This window comes from Drosophila rhopaloa, unplaced genomic scaffold, assembly GCF_018152115.1.
Source record: "Drosophila rhopaloa isolate 14029-0021.01 unplaced genomic scaffold, ASM1815211v1 contig_2, whole genome shotgun sequence".
NCBI lineage: Eukaryota > Metazoa > Arthropoda > Insecta > Diptera > Drosophilidae > Drosophila > Drosophila rhopaloa.
In genome coordinates, this window is record NW_025335083.1 from 25,720,761 (window position 1) to 25,746,564 (window position 25,804).

General features: G+C 42.9%; 1 protein-coding gene across 2 annotated transcripts; it reads left to right on the forward strand.

The window, feature by feature from the left end:
* The first annotated feature begins 1,175 nt into the window (after nucleotides 1–1,175).
* On the forward strand, nucleotides 1,176–13,161 carry LOC108043400 (ATP-binding cassette sub-family G member 4). 2 transcript variants are annotated; one of them, XM_017122097.2, is made up of 7 exons: nucleotides 1,176–1,667; nucleotides 3,433–3,924; nucleotides 8,761–9,075; nucleotides 9,385–10,676; nucleotides 10,738–10,838; nucleotides 11,188–11,476; nucleotides 11,537–13,161. In XM_017122097.2, exons 2-7 carry the CDS (start codon nucleotides 3,665–3,667, stop codon nucleotides 11,746–11,748), a joined length of 2,469 nt encoding a protein of 822 aa, XP_016977586.1. In that variant the 5' UTR covers nucleotides 1,176–1,667; nucleotides 3,433–3,664; the 3' UTR covers nucleotides 11,749–13,161. The 2 variants fall into 2 exon arrangements, with proteins under 2 accessions (XP_016977586.1, XP_016977587.1); XM_017122098.2 differs by lacking the exons at nucleotides 1,176–1,667; nucleotides 3,433–3,924 and adding an exon at nucleotides 8,397–8,682.
* The last annotated feature ends 12,643 nt before the right edge of the window (nucleotides 13,162–25,804 follow it).

Consider the following 25,804-nt stretch of genomic DNA (forward strand, 5'->3'; position numbering starts at 1 on the left):
TGTTCTGCGATCGTGCGGTTCAAAGTTCGCTATCATTCAGACTGCTAATATTGTAAGCGTAGTAGAAAAAACACTGATTCTGCTCAGGGATATCCACTTATTACAGAGCGAGAAAACTAAAATAATATATTAATCGTTTGCAATTTACTAAATTAATATGTATTGGGGACAAACATAAAGCACCTAGTATATATTGAATTGACAAAAAAATAAAAGTGCAGAAATACCATAGTTGAAAAAAATCTAGGAAGGCACCATGTACTAACAATATTAATTATTTCAGCCATGTAATCGTCTTCTTGCCTTTATAGTTTGCCTGCCTTATGGCCTTATGTAATAGCAATTTTACTTCCTATAAGCAACCGAATTGCCTAAATTAATTACGATTTTCTCGTATTTTTTTTCTGTGTACCACGCTCTCTTTCTCTCTGGGGAGTTTCGCTCCATCAAATCCAAGTGCAGCTGAACCCAAATCGCACTGGATTTCCCACTGGGCCCCCCCGCTCTTTGTGTGTGTTTACAGTCAGCTGTTTTCAGAGCAGCAAAACGCCAACGCACACATTAACGCCATGCGCACTACCGCTCACACACACTTGTGTTAATTTAAGTGTATGCCAGCGTTTGAATTGAACGTTGAACAAAGAGAGCCACGACTTCCCCATTGACGAAACGCTAATAGTATCCGAGTGCTGAAAGGTATTCCATTTTTGTACCCAGCTAAGGTAAACATATTTACAAAAGTATCTAAAGATTCACCATTTCGAAAGTGTGTATCTAGGTGAAGTTTAGTAGTTCAAATTAAATATTCAGCTTAAGTATTTTATTCTTAATAATAAAGATAGCTAGAACTTAAAACTTCTCTGCTATATTTAAGAACCAATCGAAATGTTTGTTAAATAAATAAGTATCTTATAACTTTTACCATATTATTTTCTTATCATAAATTTCTAATCCAATTCAAAAAAATTTCAAATAAGACAACTAAATTCTCGTTACTGAACAACACACGCACTTAGGTACAATTATTTAGGTACTCCCCCCAGCCTTGATAGTATGTGTGGGTTGCTCTGGCTCACACAGATACAGGTTCTTGAGCGGGAGCAGAAAACGCTCTCAGCTGGCAGCTGGTAGCTAAGCAGCCGCCGCAGCAGCTCCGCAGTTTCATTTTCAGTTCTTCGTAGTTCGCGCTGCCTGAATGTTGTTGCCTCATCCGGTCGAGCGGTATTTTGGGCAGGAATCGAGTTCAATCGGAACGGATCGGATCGCGCTGAATAAAAACACGTTTAGCCCCGAAAAACGATACACTTTGGCGTATTCCCGAAACGCACATTACCATCTGGTAATTCGTTCTCTTCCGTAGAAGCGTAGAATCCCCATCGCCCTCGCCCTTGGTTCGCATTTGAATAGCTGGCGTTGTTTGTTTGTTTGCTGTTTGCTGCCTCAACCATAACAAAGAAGGCACGAGCACGGGTATCTCTGCATCAAGAAGCGCTCCGAGCGGGCCAAGTTCTTATAAAGTATATAAATGTGCGAGGGAGCGGGACTATGAACTATCTCTTCTGGCAGTGGCCAAAAAAGATACAATGCTAATAAACCAAAAACACGTTTTATGCCATTTGTGTTTTGCTCTGCTCGGAAAAAACCCTCATCCCAACCCAAATCCAAAGGTGAGCAAGAGTGAAAATTAGATTCGAGTAAATGAATTGCGTCGTTCTGAGGTTCTCTGCTTTTCCTGCAGTTAAAACAACCCACCACTCCTCCGATAAACTTCGCAGCCGGAGTTTACCTCCCCTTTAGGTAGACCCATATGTATCTTTAATGTTTTCCTGCCTTTTCATTTGGCAAGAGCGCCTGCGCTCTCTTGAGATAGACATTTTTGCAATATTCTCCGGCGGCGGTGGCTGTTGTTTTCAAAATGTTTATGCCCCGCGGTATTTGTTAATAGCTCATGACACATCTAAAACCTGTCAGGTAGAAGTCTTTCGACACTTGCCCCACACGAAATATTAAAACCAGATCAGGCCAGGGAGACCACCGCGAACTTCGGAGATTCGGGGGACATACCAACTGACCTACTTTGAATGCTGTTGTGGTAGGACCTCATCTCGGGTCATCCACCCACCCAATTGGCGGGGGAGTGCAAAATTCTGAGAACCCCAAGTTCAAAAACACCCATCGTACGACGGATTGATTCCCAGATTAGACAATCCGCAGCTGTGCGTGGCCAGTTTTGAGTGCCGGTCCCGAGATAAGAAGTCGATGGCCGACAACAGCTGGCAGCAGAATAGCCCCGGGCCATAAAACCCGTAGTGTGTGCGATTACGCGCCTTACATCTCAGTCGATTAGCGAAAGGAAACCCGCGCCCAATAGCAGGAAGCCTATCGCACCGCTCATCTAATCGCCAATCGGACTGAAAACAAATCTGTAATAAATGCTCGTGTACACTAAGAAAACTCCAAGGCCTGAAACAAAGTACTGATACAATAAGCATAGACCGCAAAATGTATCTTTAAATAAACATTTTATAGAAGAATATCTTTTAAATAATAAATGCCTAACATTTTTGTTAAATATATATAATTGCGGAAACTATTAACTATAACATAAAATGCTTTTAAAATGGTAGTGTATAAACAAGTAAATCTAATTAATGATTGTAAATATTGTGGCCTTATAGATACTTTTCATAAATATTAATAGTTTTGCCTTTGAAATAAAGTTTAGCTGCGTCTCTATATCCTGAGGTATACACACCCGTTACTCAACTTCTTATAAAAATCATTTGCAAACTTTTCTTGTTCAAAAATTTCCTCCCAGTGTAGGAGTAAGTCAGAATTCTCATCGTTAAACGGTCAAATCTTATCAGTTGGCCACCTGCAAAATTGGTTCCCAGTGCAGGCAAACCCAGCCTCACAACTTCCCATTGCAGTGGACTTTGTGGCGAGCTCTACCAACCGGAATTTCTCCAATAGGGTTTGGGGTACAGGCGCACTGACCAGCAGTTCTTCGCTGGGACAGCTGTTTATGAAGCCCATTCTCTGAGCCCTCGAGTGTCTGGCATTGAATTCAGGGTACAGCGTTTATCGGTTGTTCTCGATGGGTGTCGTCGTTCCTCAACTGGGTCTGGGTCTGTGTCTGGGTCTGGGTCTCTGGGCATTGTTCAGTAATTAGAAATTCATGCTGCTAGCTGCCATTGAGCAACCTACAAGCTGGCGCTTTTGGAGGCCTTTAGAATCAGGGGCGTAGGGTGGTACTTCCTGGGCTGTATGATGTAATATGCCCCAGTGTGTGGATTGAGTGCTTAAGAGTGCTCGAGTAAGTGTTTATGTGTGTGAGAATGCCAAATCAATAGACAAATGCCTGGCGAAGGTGTTGCCTCCGTTTAAATTATGCTTGATTTGCATCGTTTTCCCATTTCCCTTTTATTGCAGAGCTGAACTGAGAGGGGAAACCACCTACATTATTCACGTACTTCCAATGCAGATGCCAATCCTCAGTGTATTCAATTAAATAGGAGCATTCGAGAGTCACAAATATTGCAATCACAAGCCAAGCTGAAAAGCCAAGCATAAATCGATTAAGGCAAATGCTGATGCCCTATGCCAATTGCATTTGCACCAAGAACTAAACGGACTCTCAAAGAAAACCCAACAAGTTAAAGCCATGAATGAGCTGCAGGCCTCCAGTGTCCCGCTGGTGGATAAGTGCTCCTCCCACGCCGTCATTCTGCCGGCGACCAAGAGCCCCAACAAGGTGTCCGATTCGGCGGCCACCACAGCACCCAATGCCGTGTTATATACAAGCGGCACCATGTCCCTGTCTACACTCTCCACTGGAAGCAGCAACCCAAATCCCAAACAGGAGCCAGTGCCGCTGCTCAACCAGCTGAAGTTGACCAACGACCTGAAGCAGACCAGTCACGGGTGAGTCTACACAGAGAGAAAATTCTTCAATTTACTTTGCCTATATATTTTTTATTATTGATTTATATCGGAAAGAAACTTCTAAAAAGGTTGCATTGTGAAAGAAAAGGGAATCTTAATCTTTTCTCTGTTAAAAAGGTTGACTAACAACTTAAGTAGCAAGTCTAAAAATATATGAAAAATCATCAAATTATTCATCATCCATACCATTTATTTTCTGTGTAGTATGCGTTAATTGCATTAGGCGGGATTAGACTCGAGTAGAGCGGCGTTTTTGGTTACCTAGGGAACTGCCACTCCAGCGGAGGGGATTATAAGCGGGAATGAATTGAATTATGTCCCTTGACCCTGAACTGCTGTATAGTATTGCATTTGTTCCTGCGGCCACTCTGAAATTTCCGCTTGTGCAAGGACACGGGCTTTCCTGTGGGTGGAAAGGTTAACAAGTATCAGCTAACTAATCACACTGTCACAAGTTACTGTTCCACTGAGGTGACACTTCTATTTTAAGCACATCCCGCGTAAAAACATTAAAAAAATCAGAGCAGTGAAAGGGAGAGGGAGTGGGAATATGAGTAGGAGCTATTAATAAGACCGTCGAGTCAAAATTAGCACGCATCTGTAACGTTGGTATCTTTCTTCCGTTTCGAACATGCCACCTGCCACGACATTAAGGTGTGTCTGGAAAAGGAGGAGGGGGAAATAGACCTGGAAAATCGATGACTCCGTCTCACAAATCGCGTGTCGGCATGGAAATGGTACCAACCAAAATTATGCTCAGCTGTAAAAATATTTTTAAAATGTCTTGGTGAGGCAACGTACTTCCCAAGAACTGAAAAGTTTCGGTCGTAAGTTGCAATAGGATTGCGAAACTTAAGCTTTGTCATCCAGCCTTGAATTTTTTTCCTGTAGCTTCATTAAAATGCAAATGGAAAATCTATTGGTTAATGAATACGCCCACGAACAACTCAATGCAGGTCGCAATGTAATTAAAATTGTCCTGGGCAGACGGGGCCTTTCTAAGGACATTCCATGAATGCTGCACAATCCCAGCAATCAAGTTGGTGCCCCAGGACCAAGGTTTCGATGGGAAGCGAACAGGAAAGCAGCCTTAAATGCCACACTATCCTACGTGTCCTTTCGACCCAGTCCGACCCCTTTTTCCCACTGTCGCCACTGCCATAAATAATAAGCCACAAGCAAACGCACATGTCTGTGGTGGGGGAAACAAGAGAAAGAAAACATGTAACAGTGAATGAAACGCCGCCAAACGGCAAATGCCATAAAAGCCATAAGACCAAGCAAAACAATACAAGGGAGGCAGACAAAAGGGGTCCTGTGGATTTGGGTAACAACACCGAATGGAGGGTACTCTCTTCCTATAAAAACTATAAAAATAATAAAGTTATTTGTCGTTCTGTAAAGCTGTCAGCTATTGTCCAACTTAAAAAATAAATTTAATTTATCAGTAATTATGCCTTTCACCTACAAACTCCTTAGCTTAGTCGAAGGACTCCTTTACTCAGAAGAGTAGCAGGGCAGTCGAGGACCTCGCGGCGCCGCGTGCCTGGAAAAATCGAACAAGCCGCCAAGCTGTCCAAAGTCGTGCCGCAGTCAGCAGTTGGACTCCGTTCGGCTTTTTAGTCCTGCGGCAACATCGCGTCTGTGTGCGGCACTCCGTCAGTTCGGTTTTCGGCTTTAAATATTTATGTGCCTATTAGAAAAATGCTTCCACAATAGAGGGAGTGAGCTGAAAACTACCCGTGGTAGTCCACGTGGTTGCTTTTTACGTGTGATTTTACTTTTTGGCAAGTGGACAAGACGCCGCGTCGTTTAAGCCGGTCGGTTATGTAATGTGAAGTTGCCGCCAACTCAGAAACGATAAAAGGCCGAGATTCCGTCAGACTTTGTGGCACCTTCAGCAAGTTTTTCCCTGTCGATTGACAACCTTTGCATCCTTGACTTGCTGGTACGCCACAAAAGTCAGCCAGCCAACACTCCAAGCATGTTGACCTTCTCCCCCGCTTCGAGGGCATAGAAAAACAGCAGCGGTCCTGGACAGGACCTTCTCCCACGCTCGACGTGACAGGAGCAGTCCACCGCCAGCACAAACTAGCCCACCCACAACCACACCCCCTCCCACGCCCACACATCCGTTTCCATATTTGATTGGCCTTGCCGCGTTTCCTTAATCGCTTAAACAGGCCAGGAGTTGGAGCCACATGATTGTTCCCATACATAAGGTTTGCATTGAAGTGGAACGCCGCGAAAATAATTTATCAGCAACAATTAATTTATAAAATATTTATTTTATTGCTCAATTATATGCAACTTGATCAAGTAGTCATATTTATTTTCAAACTAATGGATACATTCTTGTGCAATAAAAAGCACAAACAATTATCATGGTGGCAAATTAATTTAAAACTTTTAAAAATGCGTATTAGCGCTATGCATTTCTTTAGTTTGGCTGAGATACATACATATATGTATATACATATTTTTTACTTACCACAAAATGACCTATCACTGTGTTGGAACTCATTGCCTCGCTTTTGAATAAAGCTTTCCCAAAGGCGAAGCTCCTTCGCTGTTCAAGATACCATCGTTTGGCACACTTGCCTTTATTAATACTTTTATTAATCGCAATGAACTGCCGCCTCCCCTCTTCTCCTGGCATTTGTAAACCGCTTAATTGTCGTTTAGCGGGGATGATCTAACGCCAGCTGATATTTCCGGTTGTGCCTAATCAGTGCGAACACACAACAATGTAAATGGCGGCCTAGAAACGCGGCCTCAAGGTTCAGAAATTCAGAAATGCTGAAATTCAGTAGCTAGCAGATATAAAGTTACTACAGCAGCAGCTGTTTTATGGCCGGCTATCAATCAATTAAGCAGGGCCACAATCGATGCCTTCGAACCTGGCAACCATTACCACGCATTAAGATTGATAAGCAATCAAAGAGACCCGGAAGGGATTGCGTGACTGACTCCATTTGAATCCAATTGACTGGGTAAATTTAGAAGACAGCAGACGGGAGTTGCGCAGAATTTCATTAGGCCCCCCTTCCCATCCCCCCACCCCACCTGGAAGGGTGTCCAGTACTGTTTCTTTGTGTTCCGAGTGCATTTCGCAAGACAAAGTGCTCTAAACTTCGTCGAGTCTTCGTTGAGTTGTTGCGTGGGGGAAGGGGGGTGGGGGGTTCGTTGGGTTCGTTAACATGCACTCTGGGTGCATGCGCACTTGAAATGTACTCGCTCCCGGTGCTCGTGTACCGAGATATTCGCGGGAAATGATTCGCAATACGCAAACCAATACTGATGCACAAAACACTGGGGCCACTGAGAGTCATATTTATCGTAACTGAAAGAGACCAAAGCAAAGCAAAAGGCAAAAAACAAAAAAACAAAAAGCAAAACAAAACAAAATAAATCCAAGCGGAGCAAGGCAAAAATTGTTTATTGGAGTGTGATAGTACTAGTCTCTCACTGTATCTGTATTCACTTGGCATGGCCCGCAGCCAACAGCTGACTTTCCCCCCACCTTACAACCAATTTTATTTTAATATCTTGCCATTACGTCTCGAGTTGCCGCACGAAATTATAGAAATATTGAAGCGGACTTCGGACAGTAATTGGCTACTCTATACAAGGAGAATTATCCATTAACTGCCCACAATATCCGGACTTTACAGTGCGTGCAAGCTGGGTGATAGATATTTAGATAGCAGTACTACCAATTTACATAGTTGAGAGAAAAGAAACTAATTTTAATGACTTTTCATTCAGCTTTATCTTTCAATGCAGTTACTACTTAACTAAAACTTATACTAAGGAAGCTATAAGTTTTCTTTCATCTGCCTTTGAGCCAAAAGTCAACAAGTGTTATACATTTTGACAGCCATGTGGCATTTTCAATATTCGATGTACCACTTCCCAAAGTCCAATCCCCTTCCAGCTTCACTGCTAACTATACCATTGCCATTCCTGAGTGCTGAACACACCAGTGATAAGTAGCACAGCTTGTTACGCTGACCTTTAATCCCCTTACGCTGGCACCAGATACACCTACTTATTACTTGCTCTGTGCACGTCGAGGGCTTCCCAATCAATCAATTTCGACCAACTAGCTCAACAAATTTGCACCCAAAAAGCTGTAATGTTAATTGGCATTGGCCCGCTGCAGTCGGCGGCGTCGGCGGACTTATCAATCGAAGTCGGTTGCCCGGCATGCGACCAACCACTAATGAAAACGCACTCGGTATTCGGCCCAAGGTATGGGTTCCCGCATGTGACAGACGTTTCATGAATGAAACAAAAAGCAGGGCGAACTTTAACCTTTTAGCGTGGGAGGTGGGTGGTTGGGTGGTTGGATGAATGACGGCTGTGAGACAATGGAAATCATTGAGCAGGGCTCGAAAGGGGAAATAAACGTTGCTGATTGATCCATTGACTGACGATTCTGGTCGTTTAGTGGCGGCATCATGAGTTGCTAAAAAGGGAATAAGGATTTATAATGGAGCTGACCTTGACCAGCCAAGTCAGCGCGGAAAGTGGGGGCATCCAGAACTCCAGCTTCGAAACTGCTGCATCCCAAGACCAGGTGGATGTCAATCGTAGGAGGTCCGAATATGCTGCGGCCTATGCCGAGATGCTGCAGGATGCGGAGCGCAGCAAGCAGCAGCGCTCCTTGTCCTTGGTGCAGACCAAGTTCACCAAAAACGGCTGCTGTGTCAGTGCACTGCAAAAAAGGCCCAAGTAGAAATCAAAAAACACTCTAAAGATATCCTAAATAAAAGGACAAACTAAATGAACTCCTTCTCCTCTTATTTTTAGGTCCCAGAACAACCTTTGCAACGGCGGCTTGGGCAGCAACAACCATGCCTTGGCCCCCAAGGTGGCCAACAACAGTGGCGGGAGTCCCAATGGCCAGAAGAAAGGCACCATCGCCCTGTCACATCTGCCACAACGACCGCCGGTGGACATCGAGTTCTGTGATATCTCCTACTCGGTCGCCGACGGCCACCTTCGGGGATTCAAGACCATCCTCAAGAGCGTCACGGGCAAGTTCCGGAATGGCGAGATCACAGCGATCATGGGACCCTCCGGAGCAGGAAAGAGCACGCTGATGAATATCCTGGCCGGCTACAAGTGAGTCCACCATTTAATCATTATCGGTTTTGGCTTGGTTTTGTTGTATGGCAAGTTCTGGATAAATACCAAATTAGTTTTATATTCAAGCCTTTTTAAGATCCTAATAATCAATTTCAAATCTTGGTCTGGATACCAACATTTTAAGAAAGATCCTTTGATAATACAAAGGCCATATAACTTTTGTATTTATGAATGTGAACGAAATATTAATATTGGTTTGCCACAGCACCTAAAGCCGATAAAAACAAACCGACTTTACCGATTCTTTTACCAACTTTCACTGACATATTCCTCCTTTCTTCACAGGACATCACAACTAAGTGGCTCTGTGCTGATCAACAGCAAGGAACGGAACCTGCGACGCTTCCGCAAGCTCTCCTGCTACATCATGCAGGACGATGTGCTGATTGCCAACCTGACCGTTCGCGAGGCCATGATGGTGGCCGCCAACCTCAAGCTGGGCAAGAACATGATCAGCTACGCCAAGGTGGTGGTGGTCGAGGAGATCCTCGAGACGATTGGCCTGAAGGAGTCGGTGAACACGCTGACCTGCAACCTGTCCGGTGGCCAGAGGAAACGACTTTCGATTGCCCTGGAACTGGTCAACAATCCACCCGTGATGTTCTTCGACGAACCCACCTCCGGACTGGACAGCTCAACCTGCTTCCAGCTCATCTCGCTGCTGAGATCACTGGCCCGAGGAGGACGCACCATAGTCTGCACAATTCACCAGCCGTCGGCGCGCCTCTTTGAGAAGTTCGATCATCTGTATTTGCTGGCCCAAGGACAGTGTGTCTACGAGGGCAGGGTGAAGGGTCTGGTGCCGTACCTCTCATCCCTTGGTTACGAATGTCCTTCGTATCACAATCCCGCTGACTACGTCCTGGAAGTGGCCTCTGGGGAGTACGGGGATGCGGTGCCCAAGTTGGTGGAGGCAGTGAAGAGTGGAGCTTGCAAGAAGTACTCGCACAAGGATTATGTATTAACGTTGGCCCAAAGGAGTTGCAACAACGACATCATCAAGGGCAGTGGAAGTGGGGCGGAGAATACGACAGCTACTTTGACACTGGAGGATGAGAAGCCTCCAATGGAAAACAAGCAGATGGAACGCTCAAGTGTTGAGGATCCCGCGGAGCTGAAACCACCGAAGCTGGAGACACAGCAGTCCCAGAACTCCGACTGCAGCGTGGTCAACATGCCGACGACTGGTGTGGACGACAGTTGCAGCTTCAGCTCCTCAAAAGGCACCCACAATGCAGTGGGTTCGGGTTCGGGCGGTCCCAGTGCCGTTGTGGGCTGCATGACCTCGCTGCTGGATTCCCACGAGAGCGTGGTCACGCTGCCCAGCAAGACGGGATTCCCCACCAGCGGATGGACTCAGTTCTGGATCCTGCTCAAGCGCTCCTTTCGCACCATCCTGCGGGACAAAATGCTGACCCACATGCGCCTCTTCTCCCACGTCATTGTGGGAGCCATCATTGGGATGATCTACTACGATGTGGGCAACGAGGCCAGCAAGATTATGAGCAACGCCGGTTGCATCTTCTTCGTCTCCCTGTTCACCACCTTCACGGCAATGATGCCCACCATCCTCACCTGTGAGTTGATCGATTTCGAGGTTGTGGCATCTAACATTAATCTGGAATCTTTAATTCGCAGTTCCCACTGAAATGTCGGTGTTCGTGAGGGAGCATCTTAACTACTGGTACTCCCTGAAGGCCTTTTACTTTGCCAAGACCATAGCGGACATGCCGTTTCAGGTAAAAATAATTAAATAATTTCATTAAGTTCAAAATACTCTCGAAAGCATAGTTTTTGAAAATATTTCACTAGTTGGATTTGTTCACAACAACTTTAACAGGAAGTAGTTACATTTTTGTTATTATTTTCATTAACAAATTGGCTTACTGAATTTCTACAATAGATTAGAAAACTTAAAAAACGAATTTATGCTTTTTGATGAAGAGTATAATTTTCTTAGTGACCTTTCTTCCGTGATGTTTGTTTATAATTTTAACAGAATAACCCCAATGTTATACAAATATTTGTGTTCCATAGACTTAAGCTCACCGCCTGGCACTTAAATTAATTTTCTTTATTCTCTTGCAGATCGTCTTTTCCAGTGTCTACGTTCTGGTAGTGTACTACCTCACCTCGCAGCCGATGGAATTGGAACGGGTATCCATGTTTGTACTGATCTGTGTGCTAAACTCTCTGGTGGCACAGTCGCTGGGACTGCTGATCGGGGCGGGGATGAATATCGAAACAGGCGTATTCCTCGGTCCCGTGACAACTATACCAACAATATTGTTCTCCGGATTCTTTGTGAACTTTGACACCATACCGGGCTATCTGCAGTGGGTGACGTACGTCAGTTATGTGCGCTACGGTTTCGAAGGTGAGTGTGGATATCCCTGCAATATGAAATCATAAACTCACGAAATGATATTTCCTACAGGTGCCATGGTGGCCATCTATGGAATGGATCGGGCCAAGATGCAGTGCAACCAAATGTACTGTCACTTTCGGGTGCCCAAGAAGTTCCTCGAGGAGATGTCCATGGATAACGCTCTGTTTTGGGTGGACGCCGTTGCCCTGATCGGAATCTTCTTTGCCCTGCGCATCATCGCTTATTTCGTGCTGCGATGGAAACTGCACATGATCCGCTAAGCGGACGGTTCGAGGGATTTGTTCATAGTTTAGGGTTATCACTATTATCATACGTTAGAGATCACCTGTACATAGAAAAGGCGCAAGGATGGTTGGGGGAAAATACGAAGGGCGGATGGGATCCCGGGATAGCAGGATTGTAGCTAGGCGTAGCTTTACCGCATTCTTCAACTTATCCCGTCGGGCTTTGTACGTTTATACAGACAGACATACACACTTACAGAAGCATAAGCATTGCATCGGTATCTAGGAGGGGATTCTAAATATATACCCATGGATATATATACACACCCATACAGTAGCTGTTCTGCATACCAAAACAAATGGAATTTACATAGATCTATATATAAATAGGAATACCCACATAGAGCCCCACTTACATACACACTTAAATTGAGGTATAATTCTTGTGACCAAGCAGAAAAGAGTCTGAACTTAAGTAGGTTGAAAACATAACAAATTGTAGACAAGATCCTTCAGAGCGCGATCCAAATCAATGCAGATTTCTCCCAACGTTCTTTACTCCGTCCCTTTGTTGAACTCTCAAATTGTCTTTTTGCGAGAGAAGAAACCACATTTTTCCACTTTTCGGTCACCTAATTTTAACCCAGAAGGGATCCAGCGTGCAATCGAGCGGAAGTTGAGGCGAATGTGGAAAGCGGAAACGGAAACGGAAACCATTCCCTTGTGATAGAAAGCGGTGCAGTCCGGGTTGGGAAATCCATTTCCCGGACAGGGGTGCTTGCAGTTAAGAAAAAAAAGAAGGGGACCTGGCCAACTGGTGATATAAAGCAATTACTACTATTACGAGCACGTGCGAAGGCGGTGGGATGCAATCGGATTTGTGTTAGCTACGCGTAATTGTGATTATTACATTTTAATTTAGTACATGTTTAGTTTAATTTTATACGACTACATTTATCATGCCAAAATAAATGCAATTTTTATTTAAGCCGCGCACTATTTTTTTCCTAAACCCTCTTCCCAATAATTTTTAGTTCCCTCTTTGGTATGCCAAAGTTAAATACAAAGTAAATCGAAGGAGATACGGTATTACGGGTGGTATTACGCATCGGTATTTTTGGTGGGTTTCTAAGTGATACGCTAAGCAAGTTTAACTCTGTTTGAACACAAATCGGTGGCAACATATTCAGGCTCCTTTGAGGAGCATACTGTAGCATATTGTCTATTAAGCAATCTATTGAAGACGCCCCCGAATATATCTGTTGTTTTTGGTGTATTGTATTTTTCAGTAGATCGTAGCGCATGTTACCCTGTACACTAAGGTTAAAGAATGATCATTATTGTACACAAAGCCATATTGATTAATCTGGTAGAGTATTTTTAATAAAGAACCCAAATCATCATTAAGTCCCTAAGAGAATGTGAGAATAAACTTCTGAAAATTGGAAATGGCGGAAACTCTAGTTCATTTAGCAAGAAAGAAATTTTAAAAAATCGGGTGTCATCATACGCCATCTATTGAGTAATACACTAGCGTGGACAAACACCATTATAACCTATACAAGAACCATTATGTGGTTGGGTTCCATGGTTAATATAACATGTAAGATAAGAAGGGTATAAGTAAAATGTATAATATAAGTAAATACGAGTTGTGAGGTAAGGTTCGTAAGTTTGGCAACGTTGGTAGTCGTGAGGGTCTGATTTTGGAGCTCCTCCTACGCATTTTTTCGACGGACGCCGGATGGGGGCGTATGCGGAGGATCGTGATCGGAAAAAGGAGAAAAAGTTCAGTTGGACGGAATGAAAGTACTCGGTTTTCCTCACGTGTAACAAGTGTTGGGCAAATTGATGTATTAAAGAACTTTCCACATAAAACCGATCGTGATCCACTTTGATCTTTTCATGGGGTATGGAATCCATGTATGTTTTTGGTTACCCCAACCTCCGATTTATTGAATTACAAGAGTGACTGAGAGCAGAACCTAAAGTTAAAATTAAATTGTTAAATTTAGATTATCATTAAGCTAAAACTAAGCGTGTTACGTTTTCAGTTTCCTTAAAATATCTTAAAATATTAATTTCATATAATTTTGTAATATTTTACTGAATAACAAATAGGTATTTTAGCCTGCAACTTTTATTTCTGCTGTCAGTTTTGCACTGACATTTGATGTTTGACACGCGGGGGGCAAACTCGCCAAAACCTCCCCAAACTAGGAGGGTTCAAAGAGCCAGATGGGGCGGATGCAGTGGGATTGGAATGGCAGTCGCAATGTCACCGGTCAAACGGAGTGATTTTTATTGGCTTGTTGCTTTTTCGATTCACTGATAAATTGTTAATGTCCCCACACACCGACACACACATGCAGGTCTAGCCATAGAAACACACACACACATGTGCTGGTAAAATGCAAACGTTGCAAATTTATTATTTATGTCCCGCTAAGCTTTGTGCGCATAGACGAAGGGTCGAAGGGGGGAAAGGGTTTGCAGGGGATGCAGGACTAACATCCCGCGACAATTTCAGCGCTGCAGATGCGCCAGAACAGAAAAACATAGAAAACACACAGAAAAAATAGTAAATGTGAAGTTAAAAATTACAATTTTACAGACTTACATTTAAAATTAGCAAACGATTACTTATGATAGGAAATGGCTTTTCCAAACTATTTGCTAATGAAGTAAGACATTTTCATAGCCTTTAAAAAGGTAAAATATTATACCATTTGTAACTCTTAATATTTACCCAATGAACATTTCCAATATTTATCAAGCTTTGGGAAAATTTCTTTAGTGCAGGCCCCGCAGGAAAATGATATTATTTTGGGCTAGAATGTTCGGCCCGCCGTATAAAATTGCATTTTATATGTGTGCATAGGAAATTTGTCCATTTCGGAGAGGGAAGGGCGGCGAAACCTGACCCAGCAGCAATTTCAATAAATCAAACAAATCATTTGGGTATTTGAAGGCGATGGGGAGGGGAGGGGAAGTCGGCTGAAGGACGGACGCTAAACATGTTTACTGCTATGTGCCCGGCAATTAATGCCCCGCCGCCAAATCGAGCCCAACAACGAGCAAAGTGCAGTTCGCACTTTAATTAATTAGACATTCATTTGCAGCATTCCCCGAGGCCTCTGCATGTGACTCCCTCAGTCGTTTCAGTCGTTATCCCTAGCCGTGTGTCTCTGTTTGCCGATTTGTAATGTGGCAGCGGCACTCGGTTCCCATCGGCACCGAATTTCAGGTGGCAGGAGGCAGGTTGCAGGTTGCATTATGCTTCGCAGGCGTAATAAATTAGCACAAACACGCCACTAAAATGGCACCACGCCCACCTGCTGCCCCCGAAGGCGCTGGCGAGTGACCCACTCTAAAATGCTGTCAATGCAGTTCACATGCCAATGCAATCTTCACACTGAAAAAAACTACTTCAGAAGGATGCGAATATGGTCCTTTACGATTTCGAAATTTAAGAAACGTTTAATGTGAGAAGTATATGGTTTTTAACCTTTTGATATGGCTCACTCATCAAAAATATATGGTCAATATAATTATATATTTGACAAGGAAATATAAGAGTATCCTTTTTATCTGTGCATCCTCATTCGCATCGCTCGCATCCATTCCAATTCAGCCCAGCAGGCAGAACAGCACGCCTGGGATTTGGCTTGGGATTTGCGCACAATGTGTTTAGTGGCAGCAACACCAGCTCTCTGGTTCCGGGATGCAGCACCTGGAGGAGGAGGAGGAGGAGGAGCACCTGCATCGGTGACGAGGACAACTAAATCAAATGAAATGTATGCAATGCATAGCCAAGTAACCGGGGCCAGTTGCTATTGTTGTTTGGGGACCAGGGTATTAATTGCAAATGCAACTTTAAATTCGCCCCATTGCATTGGTTTGGGTAACTGCCGCATATAATTTGTAAACATTTCAAGAAGGTTGAGTTGGCAGCTTAAAAAAATAAGAATATAAAGAATAAATGATTATAAAACAAAATAGTTATGTAAATGTAGTTCTATTATACATTCCCATTTTTATTCTTTCTGAAAAATGGGTGCTTAATACAAAATGAGAATTCAAAAAATTAATGGCAATACAACAAAATAGTTATAAATATAGTTCTATAATATTTAGCTAATTTTCGAAACTTGTAACTATTTACATACCTTTTTAATACTCGGCTTTAAAATGACTTTTCGTTTAAAAATAATGGCAGAGTAAAACTTCGACTGATATTTTACTTTATTGGAACGGTTTTTCCGAAACTTTCGTATGATCAGCATGATGGAAATGGTTGGCCATTTCTTCGCGCTGCCTTGTCCTCCGAGATGCAGTTTGCCTTCAAGTTTTCCCCGTTCCCGCCTGACTTTTCGCTGCGTTCGGAATTTATGGGTTTTATTGTGTGATTTATGCATCGTTCGCCCAATGTCCGAATGTCCGAGTGGCGGAATGGCCATTCGGCCATTTGGTCAGCGCACGCAACTTGGCAAAAGAGAAAAGCGTGGAGATTTTTACGCCGGAAATGCGCCCATCGACTGCGTGTTAAGTCTCGCACACACTCGCACACACGCACTGTCAGTCATGGTGTGAGTGTGCGGGGGGTGAAATGGCTGAGGGGGGAGGGGTGGAGAAAGTTTTTTATTGCCGTCAGTTTTTATTGCCGGCCAGTGCAAGTGAGAGAAACTGCTCGTGTTTTACTTATTTAATTTCTCAGCTCGGTTCAGCTCCCCGTGTCCATGTCCATGTCCATGTCCGTGTCCATGTCGCGGGGTGTTTGGCCAGGAGAAACGACGACCCGGCCCGGTAATTGACAGCGGAAGGAGCACGTGTGAGGTCATTGATATGGCGCTCTGGCCCGCTAATGTGTCTGCAGAACCCCCGACCGCCCGCATTATGCCCGGCACAATGGCGATGCCGGGGAGACGAGAACGTGCCATAAATCCCAATCAGAAGGTGGCAGCACTGCCATTCCAGTCAACAATCAGGCACATTACGCATACGCCCCGTTTGCAAGTCACAGATCACAATTCATCACCACGAACTGCTGAGCTCGCGAAAAGGCACTTTGCAAAATAAAGATTCGGCAAATGTTACTTTTGCACTTGCCAGCACATTTATTTAAAAATTGATTTATAAAAGGACCATCATCATAATGGTAAGGGAAAAATAAATATTTCAGAATAAATTAACATACACATAAACATTTATAATTATAATAATTTGAAAATAGGTGATATAGCAAGTTGAGATAAATAGTTAGGTGTTCAGATAAATAAATCTTACAGCTTTCTGAGTATTTCCAGTATTAGCATATGGAATAATTAGTATTCTTAGATTTTTGAGGTTGGCAATGATATTTTAATTTCATGCGTACGACTCTTTTAAATCGACCCAGGTGCATGGGAATGGCGATGAAATACAATACACTTGACCCCGCCCGCAGCCTAGTTGCTTTTTATTGCCTCCAACTTTGAGTTTAAGCCCAGAAATAAAAGAAATTTATTGCACTTTTGCAATTATTGCAAACCAAAGCAATAACCCCAGTCCCATGTGCTTGACATTGCCGCCGGGCAAGCGTTTCACGCCTCGCTAACTTGTTGGCATGCCTCTTTGCCCGAAGTTCCATTTTTACTGTGCTCGACACTTAACTTTATTAATTTTCCAACCAATGACGATTGCGGGGTGCGTATGGCGGAGCTCGTGCTTTAGTAATCCATTACCGCAGGTGCCGTAAAAATGCTTAGTTTACGATTTGCGATTAACGCGAAACAAGTGCGCCATAAAACTCACGGAGTCACAGTCCCGGAATCCGGAATCCGGACTTTCTTCCCTCTTTTGTTTAGCCCACTTCGATTCTCTGGCTGGCATCTGGCCATTATTCGATTAATTTCAATAAAACGAATCGAAATTTTAACAGCCAGACACACAGTTGACAGTCTGCAGCTTGGCGGACATAAAAATCCTTGTAGCAGCAACAAATTACAGATCCGAAAGTGACACTAAATCTCTTCGAGGTCCTTTAATTAAAACTTGCGACTCGTGAGTCAACTTTTACGAGTCTGCTCAGGTTCTGTCGCCTCCTAAGTACTTCTACCCCCCTCCCTTTTGACCAAAATTAGGCTGACAAATTATGCAAAAAGCATAAGTGCAAAAAGCGGCCCACTTAATCACTCAACTTCCACTTCCTGGACCATCTTTCTCCACAGCTCCCGTGCTCCTGCAAAGCGTCAGCCAAAAGAAATTAAAGTGAAGTATGCCCAAAAACTTTGGCTGCCTTTCAAATGGCACTCGCTGTCTCCACTCCAGTTGCTCCACCGGATGGCGGCCAAAACTAGACGACATCGTTGAATGCCCGCTTCGAAAGCACATAAATTTTAATAATTTATCCCATATTATTCCACTTAAGTCGTTTAGATTTTCATAATAAATTAATAACGACAATGTCCCATGTCCCGCCCCTGATTAATACAGTGCGAGAAAATGGACTTCAGGTTGAAGATTTGAAATGAAAGAGCATAAAACCATATGATTGGCTTGAATTCCTTTGATTCTTATAACCGAAATACATACTTATTTCCCTCAGTGCCCTCAGGGTCCATTTCTATGCCCATTTGAGTCCCATCAATTGCCAAAACACAAAGTTCCAAGATTTCGCTGGGGCGGAGCGACTATTAAAATGCCATGGCAACGGTGCAGACCAAAAAACAGAAATGATGCCGATGATGAGCGAAAGGCCTTGTCGCAGGAAATCCTGGGATTGGGGCAACCACTGGGCCGCCGGATGTGCGTCTCCCCTCCCCCCTTTCCCCTCCCCCGGCCACACTCTATGACCACGTGCGTTGGGCGAGGTTCGTGGCTTATTTATACGCTTAATTTGCGCCACAATTTTATTTACAAATTGTTGTTGGGCCGCACCCATCGTGCGGCAAGGCCAAAAGTTGTCTTGTGGTTTGGCTGTTGGCCCGACTGAGATTTGCGGCATTTCGGTTTATGAGACAGTGGCGGATATTTATTGTTGCGAGGGGGTTGTTGCCAGAATTTATTGGCCACCGCCCCAAGTGCTTCCAGTTTGGAGGTGCAACGCCTCGTTGATTAGCCTCCAGATTTCTTACTGAAGAAGGGGAAGCGGAACAAGGTCCTTCCATTAATCTTTTTTTTTCAAATTTAGTGTATCTATAGCCCAATGCATCTGTCATTGCTGTTTATCAAATTCCAGCTGTTACGACTAAAGATGAAGTCGAATTGAGGAACTAGGAAAACACACACGGCAATCACGAAACGTTTTAATATAAAAGATGTGTTGCCCACTTGAATGGGATCGTACTGGCCGTTCTCGGCTTGCATATTTACAACATTTATCAGGCTGCCTCCAGCTTTGGACTTGACTCGAGCGGTCAACTGGCTGCTTGACATGCCCCCTTGCCCCCCTCCTCCTCTCTGGTGTTTTTTTTCAGGGGGATAGAGCCGTCGAAGCTGTCATTATAGATTTTGCTATGATGGAAGGACCGAACCCCGAACCCGAACAAAAGTTGTTGATGTGCGTCTGTCTGGTTTTGTCTGTTCTGATGGCTGAGGAATACCAGTTTCCTTGTGCCAGCTGGACATGAAACCAGAGCGTTCGGATCAGGTATGTGTGCGGTTTCCACCTGGCATCTTCCCTCCCCACCCCCCCTCTCACCGCTCTGTCATGCACTAAATATTGTGGTTGCCTGTGTCTTCCCCTTTTCATTACGTGCACTCCTTGTATGTGTTCATTTTGCCTCTCTCTTAAATTTGAATGGCTGCAAGTTGCTGGCAAGTTGCTCTGTGTGTCGCTATCTCGGTATCTGTATCTTCAGCAACGCATCTGCATGCATCCGTATCTGTATCTGGCGAATGTGTGTGTGTGCCTGGTTTCAAGTACCATTGAATTGATTGATGTTTGATGCACTCAACCACAACGATATGCAGCAAACCGCAACGCTGCTGCGGCATCTTCTTGCAACCCCCCTGAAAATCCACCCCCCTGTCACTGCGCATTTGAGTTGCCTACTTTTTGGAGTGCCGCTGGCTGACAGGACCACAGATAAAAAAAACAGATCGTCTGTTCTTGATGTGTAAATAATATCAAAAGCATACGCAACTTAATTTACACTTCTTCCTCCACAAAAAGAATCCGTAAATAGGCTGAAGAGAAAAGCTCCAGGTTCGAATTTGGAAGTTATGTTTAATTATTTTTCTATTTTGCAAATCATTATATTTTAATAAATTAATACTAGTGAAAAGGTGGTTCCAAATTATATCAAATTGATGATCATGTAATCTAATTTTTGTTCTGTGTAAAGCCTTCTCTATACCTCTGTATTTTAAAGTTATTGTTAACTATTTCTGCCATATAGTTTTAAAAATCATTATATTTTTTATATTGCCAGATTAAAAAATTAATACTACTGAAGATTTGATCATGTGAATATTTTTGTTTGTGCAAAGCCTGCGAAAGCAGACTAATAAACTAAAACTCCCGAAAATAAGGTTACAAATTATCTTAGAATGATCCAATTGATCAACATATGATCCTAATATTTTGTCTGTGCAAGGCCTGCTTTCTCCGCAAATGAAAACAAAATAAATTTTGAAGTTGTTCGCCGTCGAAGATGAGCACATTCATGAGTTACACAGCGGTCCTGAAACGATATTCCGAGTGCAGTAATCTGACCGCACATAAATTCTCGCCCAGTTTCCTATACACATTCGCACATAATACTTTATATTTTGCAGAAAGGAAGAGAGAAATTGGGGATTGTCCGAGCTGTATCGAATAATAAATGTGCAAAAACGTTTTGATTTACTCCACGACTATGCTTTTTTAATCATATTTAAATAAATTAAACATTTATTATAGAAATGCAGCCATAAATAAATTGAGTAAATACAGGGAAAAGCGAGAAAAATATAAAGCTAGAGCGGCAGTAGCAACTGTGCAAGTTGTTTGCCGTGGATACGCAATGGCCCATCAGTGGCCGCTTAGCCGCAGATGCCATGAAATTGAATTGCCGGCAAACAAAAGCGCTGCACAACCACATGCGGAATGCTCTACAACTGGCCAATTTATCATTTAATATTTGAAAGTGTGGCACAATTAAAATCGAGGGCTCATATCTTTTAGCCCTCTTTCTAGGGTATTCAAAATGTATCACAAATGACCGGCATTTTATCACCTTTTTTATCTAGTTTTTGTTCAACATTTGGTTAAGCATTAAATTGATTTTTATGACTTGTTTACTCAAGGCTTAACCAAAACTGACCCAACCACCCATTTCATTTGCATAATTGCCACCAAGCTGTTGAAATTAACCGCATTTATCACAAATCGCAATGGAGCGTTGGAAAAAAAAGAATATGCCACTGTCGCTGGGCACTCAGCGATGCCACTTCCAAGTCTGCAACTTTTTGCCGCCTTTCTGCCGAGTGCAATGTGCACAACTATTTTCACATTTTGCACTTCCGCTATAAATTCAGGAATTTATGGTGCGTATCACTCGCCCGAATGTTTTACATGCGATTCTTGGCCCGCTCTGCAAGGACTCAACTTACAAGAAGGCAGACATTAAACACCCTACAAAAATAAGAACATTGCAAAAAGGAAAAACTGTTGGAACCAAAAATAATAGAGTTATTCAGTAAATAAGTATATCCTTTTGTTAAAGAAAGAATCTACACAAAATTATCCTAATCATTAATAGTTAAAATATTACAAACTATATTAGTATTGAATTCGAATATATACTTTTATTAATTAATAATAAACAATTAGAACTGTAATTCTCTGGGGAACATAACCTATGCTACTTTTTCTCAAGTTGTAATCCCTTGGAGTGTTTAAATTCCCTCAGGATTTCGGATAGGGCAGCTCAAGAGTTATGAGTCTTCCAACTGAAGCTGAAAAACTTTCACGTCTTCAAGTTTTTGGCCACAAGAAGTAGGAAAAATCCCAAGAAAGGGACTCAGAACAGGCTGACTCTCATTGGCGCGTAGTGTTGCCTGGATAAAATATGAAAGCCTGGCTGGCGTGTTGGCTCCGTTAAATGAGCTCTACGCAGCAGTTGCCTTCGAAACAGGGGAAGTCCCGCCGTATCCTAGTTGGGACAAGTTTAAGCCACAGATGGCTTGGCGACGCGTCGCTGCAGCTGACTGCTCCTCAATTCGCTGCCGCATTGCGATTCGCGCTAATTCACGTGTTTCCGCTTGCTCGAGTTCGGGTTGCACTGCCCTTCAAAGTCTGAACCCTTCTCCACTTTCTGGATCCTCCTCGCTTTTGGCCATTCCTTGTTGCCACGTTATTACACAGAAAAAAAATATATTTCTGGCATACTAAGCGAATATTCTCGAAGTCAAGAGGAACTATCAACACGAGTAAACTTATTTGATAGCAATTCTAACGTTTGAAAACCTTATTAAAATGTATATTTTCGTTTTTTTCTAAGAACTTGTTTCATTTCTGAGTTCAACAACTAAACATATAATTTATTTATGTATTTATTTCAGTATTAGCTATTATACATAAATCGCATTTACAATATAATAACTAATTTATTATCGACTGTGGCCATCGACTAATAGTTGTGATTTAACATTTGATGAGAGAGGATATTGATAAGAATTGATAATTAATAGGGGTGTTTAAATTTGATGTATAATTTTACATATCCGTAAGAAAGATAATAATAGTTTGGAGTTGGTAGCTGTTAACAATTTATATGTATTGAGTGATATTTCCAACAAATAGCATTAATTTTCTCCCTCTGTAAAGGTCCTTCCTCTTGTAGATTGTGGCTGGTCAAGGGCTCACTTGCAGCGATGCTGCGGCATTCGTTAAAAATGTAGCAGCGGTCGCGGCTTAGCGCTTAGTAACTCCCCTTCTCCTTCTGCATTTCCCGACTCTGCTCACCTGGGCAGGTGAAAAAGTTTAGTGCTGTTGCCACGGTTGTGATTTCAGCCAAGTTGCGATGAATTACCCCAACTTGCCAGCGGATTGGAGTATGCAATGCAGCAGAAGATGGAGAAGATGAAACAGGAGTCGGCCCCGAATCCCAAGTTAATTGTTCCCAACATTTCAAACACAATTACGAAAACTTTGTGGATTTGCACTGGCTCTGTCTGCAAAGGACATTTAACGAGCTGTCTCTGGATTTTGAGTAGCGTATCAATGGCTGTCCGAGTTGCAAAACTTTCCAAGCAGATCGAATTTGCCTCCGAACTCTTCGACTACAAATTCGTTGAAACCCTTTCCCTCAAAATGATAGTCCTGATATTCAATGCCTTCCACCTCATTTCTCGTTGCATCTGCTACTTCGCCTGCTTGTCTAGCATCATTATTTATCCGAAATTTGCTTACAAGGTGCTTACAATTTTTCCAAATATGCCAGCCAGAACAGACAGCAATAGCCGCACTCAAAGTGTTATTAGTTGGCTAGAAGGAAGGCAACTGGAGGGGCACTCTGACAGCCAATGCATCGATAGGAAACTCGAAAAGGGGGCAAGATGCACTGAAAACAATATTGACGGCTTGCCATGGATTGTGCTGCTAATAGGCATCAGCTTACTTTCCTTACGATTAGAAGTGATTTATCTTGTATCTTGAAAGAAAACTTAAGTTAGGTTTAAATAAAATATAATCAAATGAGAAAGGCGGACTGGTAAAATAATTTTCTTCAAAAGTTTCCTACTTGTTATCATAATATAAGTAAAAATTAAGCATATTCGTTAAAAGATTTTTTTTCACTGGACAAAGAACTACTATGCAATCATATAACATTTTATAATGTAAACAAACAAGTCAAGCTTTTCCATATTTCTAAGGCATAATATATTTTGCAGTGCACCCAAGCAAAAGCATTTGCATGGGAGCATTTGAATCATATAAAAAATGAATTGCCATTGCCTTGGTGGGTCGAGCAGTATCCATTTGATTTCATTTGCTTGCGGTTCTGGCACCTGGATGGCCATCGATTTGAGTGCCCTGCTCCACCGATCCGTTCGTCTATTTTATTCACCCGCCAAGTGGACGCCACTTTAAAGTGGCTTAAAGTCTCCGAGGTATTAGCAATCAGCTCCTGATGAATTGCCGGCGATGCGGGAAATGTCGATACAGCTGCAGCTGCGAATACAGATGCCCAATTCGATGTCGATGCAGCGATATATTGAAATTCCGGCGCGGTTGTAGCCGTCGAGTCCTGCGGTTCCAGCAGCTGAAGGATGCGCACATCCACTTGCTGGGAAAAAAGGAAAGAAAAATAAACAAAATTAACGGCGTTTGCCGCTGCTCCTTTTCCTGTGCCAGTGCGTTTTTGGTCCTGTTCGGCGCTTTTGGTCATTAGAAGTGACAGCGCCGCAAAGCCACGCACTGGGCAACCCCCTTTTCCCCCCACCCCCTACCCCCACCCCCTTTTTCCACACCCATGTCACAGTGAATGGTCAGCGGCCCGTTGTCCCCCGTCGGTCATTTGTCGTGCCTCAGTTTTTGGCCTGGGTTCAATTTTCTGGTCATGCACATGGCAGCCGCTGCAGCCCCGTCGAATTTTGTTCATTAGGCACGCACACACACTGCCACGCCCCCCGTGGGCTGACCTGACCATGGTGACTGGAATTGTTCCACAGAGAGGCGCACAGCCGGGATCCGCAATGTAATCAACGAAATCGCTCGAATCGCCAGAAATCGGCGTTTTGTCTAGGAGGCAGCAGCAACAATAGAAAAACAACGAGCAGGCAGCGGATCCGGAATCCGGGACCAGGACCCGGACCCGCATCCGTACCCGCCTGAGGCAACACGAGTGGAAAAACAAGAGAGGAGGAGACTGGAGCATAGGATCGACACGGGGAATACCCTTTAATATGTCTACCATAAGTATAACAAGTGAAAACGATGCAGTGGCTAATGTGCTACTTGTTTTTGGGTGCAGCATAATTCTATAATATTCATGTAACATATAGTATTAAAGGTGTTTAGATATTAAAAAGCAATACTACTGTTTGTTTTTTTTTTCATTTTAAAAATATTTTATTTATATAATCACAATCCTATAAAAAATGATACAAATCCATTAGGGTTATATTTTAAGTCCCAACGAAGACTCTTTACATTAAACCCTGATTTTTTTTCGGCTTTATTTTATAAACATATTACCTTCCAGAAGGGTATAAACAATCAGGGCGTTTGCTACTGTTGCCCCTGCAACTGCAACTACGGCCATTAACGGTAATTCCGGCAGCGCTTTTAATTGCGCATACAAAGAGGCAATAGCATGGAAAATGAGTTGCGGCCCAGAATTTTGAACCAGCGATTTGGCACCAGGACCCGAAATCAGCAGATTATGATGGCCGTCCAAAGGAGGAGGTCCTTTACCTTCAAGTGCTGACTTGGCACAGCAGAAAGTATTATCAAATGGTTGTTCCCCCGCAAGCCACACTATATTAATCAATACAAATAATCTGATTTTGTTTAAATTTACTGTGTTTGTTTTTCAATAAAAATCAATTGAATTATTGCTGTTTAAAAAAATGATTTGGTGATGAATTTTAAATCGTTTGAATTATGTTATATGATTTCAACGCAAATTAAAAACCAACTTATGCTGAGTACATTTGAGCTATAAAATATGTATGTTTATATTGAAAACTGAAATAGATAAATCAGCTGTGTAACTACCATTAAGTTTATCATGTTTGCAAAATATAATGCAGAATTTTAAGCAAATTAAAACAAGCAATTTAATAATTTTTTATACTAATCTTCTATATATCATGCAACAGGATGAGCCCGAATTATTCAGTCGGTTCATCAAGGCAGACACTTTCAATAAACTGCAGACTAATTCGTGCAATTACGAATTGGTGGCCTGCCAAGGGACCCAGAACTAAACAAAAGTCGCATAAAAGAAATGCGAGATGGCACGGATCGAGGGGTGTGCATGGCAATGTAATGAAAAACTCATAACCTGTGGCTTTTTGTCATGCGGTCACACGCACAGACAGACAAAATCCATGGCAGGACACGCAATCCCGCCAAGGATGTGGATAAGAAGCCAAAGCATACGGAGAACTTTTCCTTTGG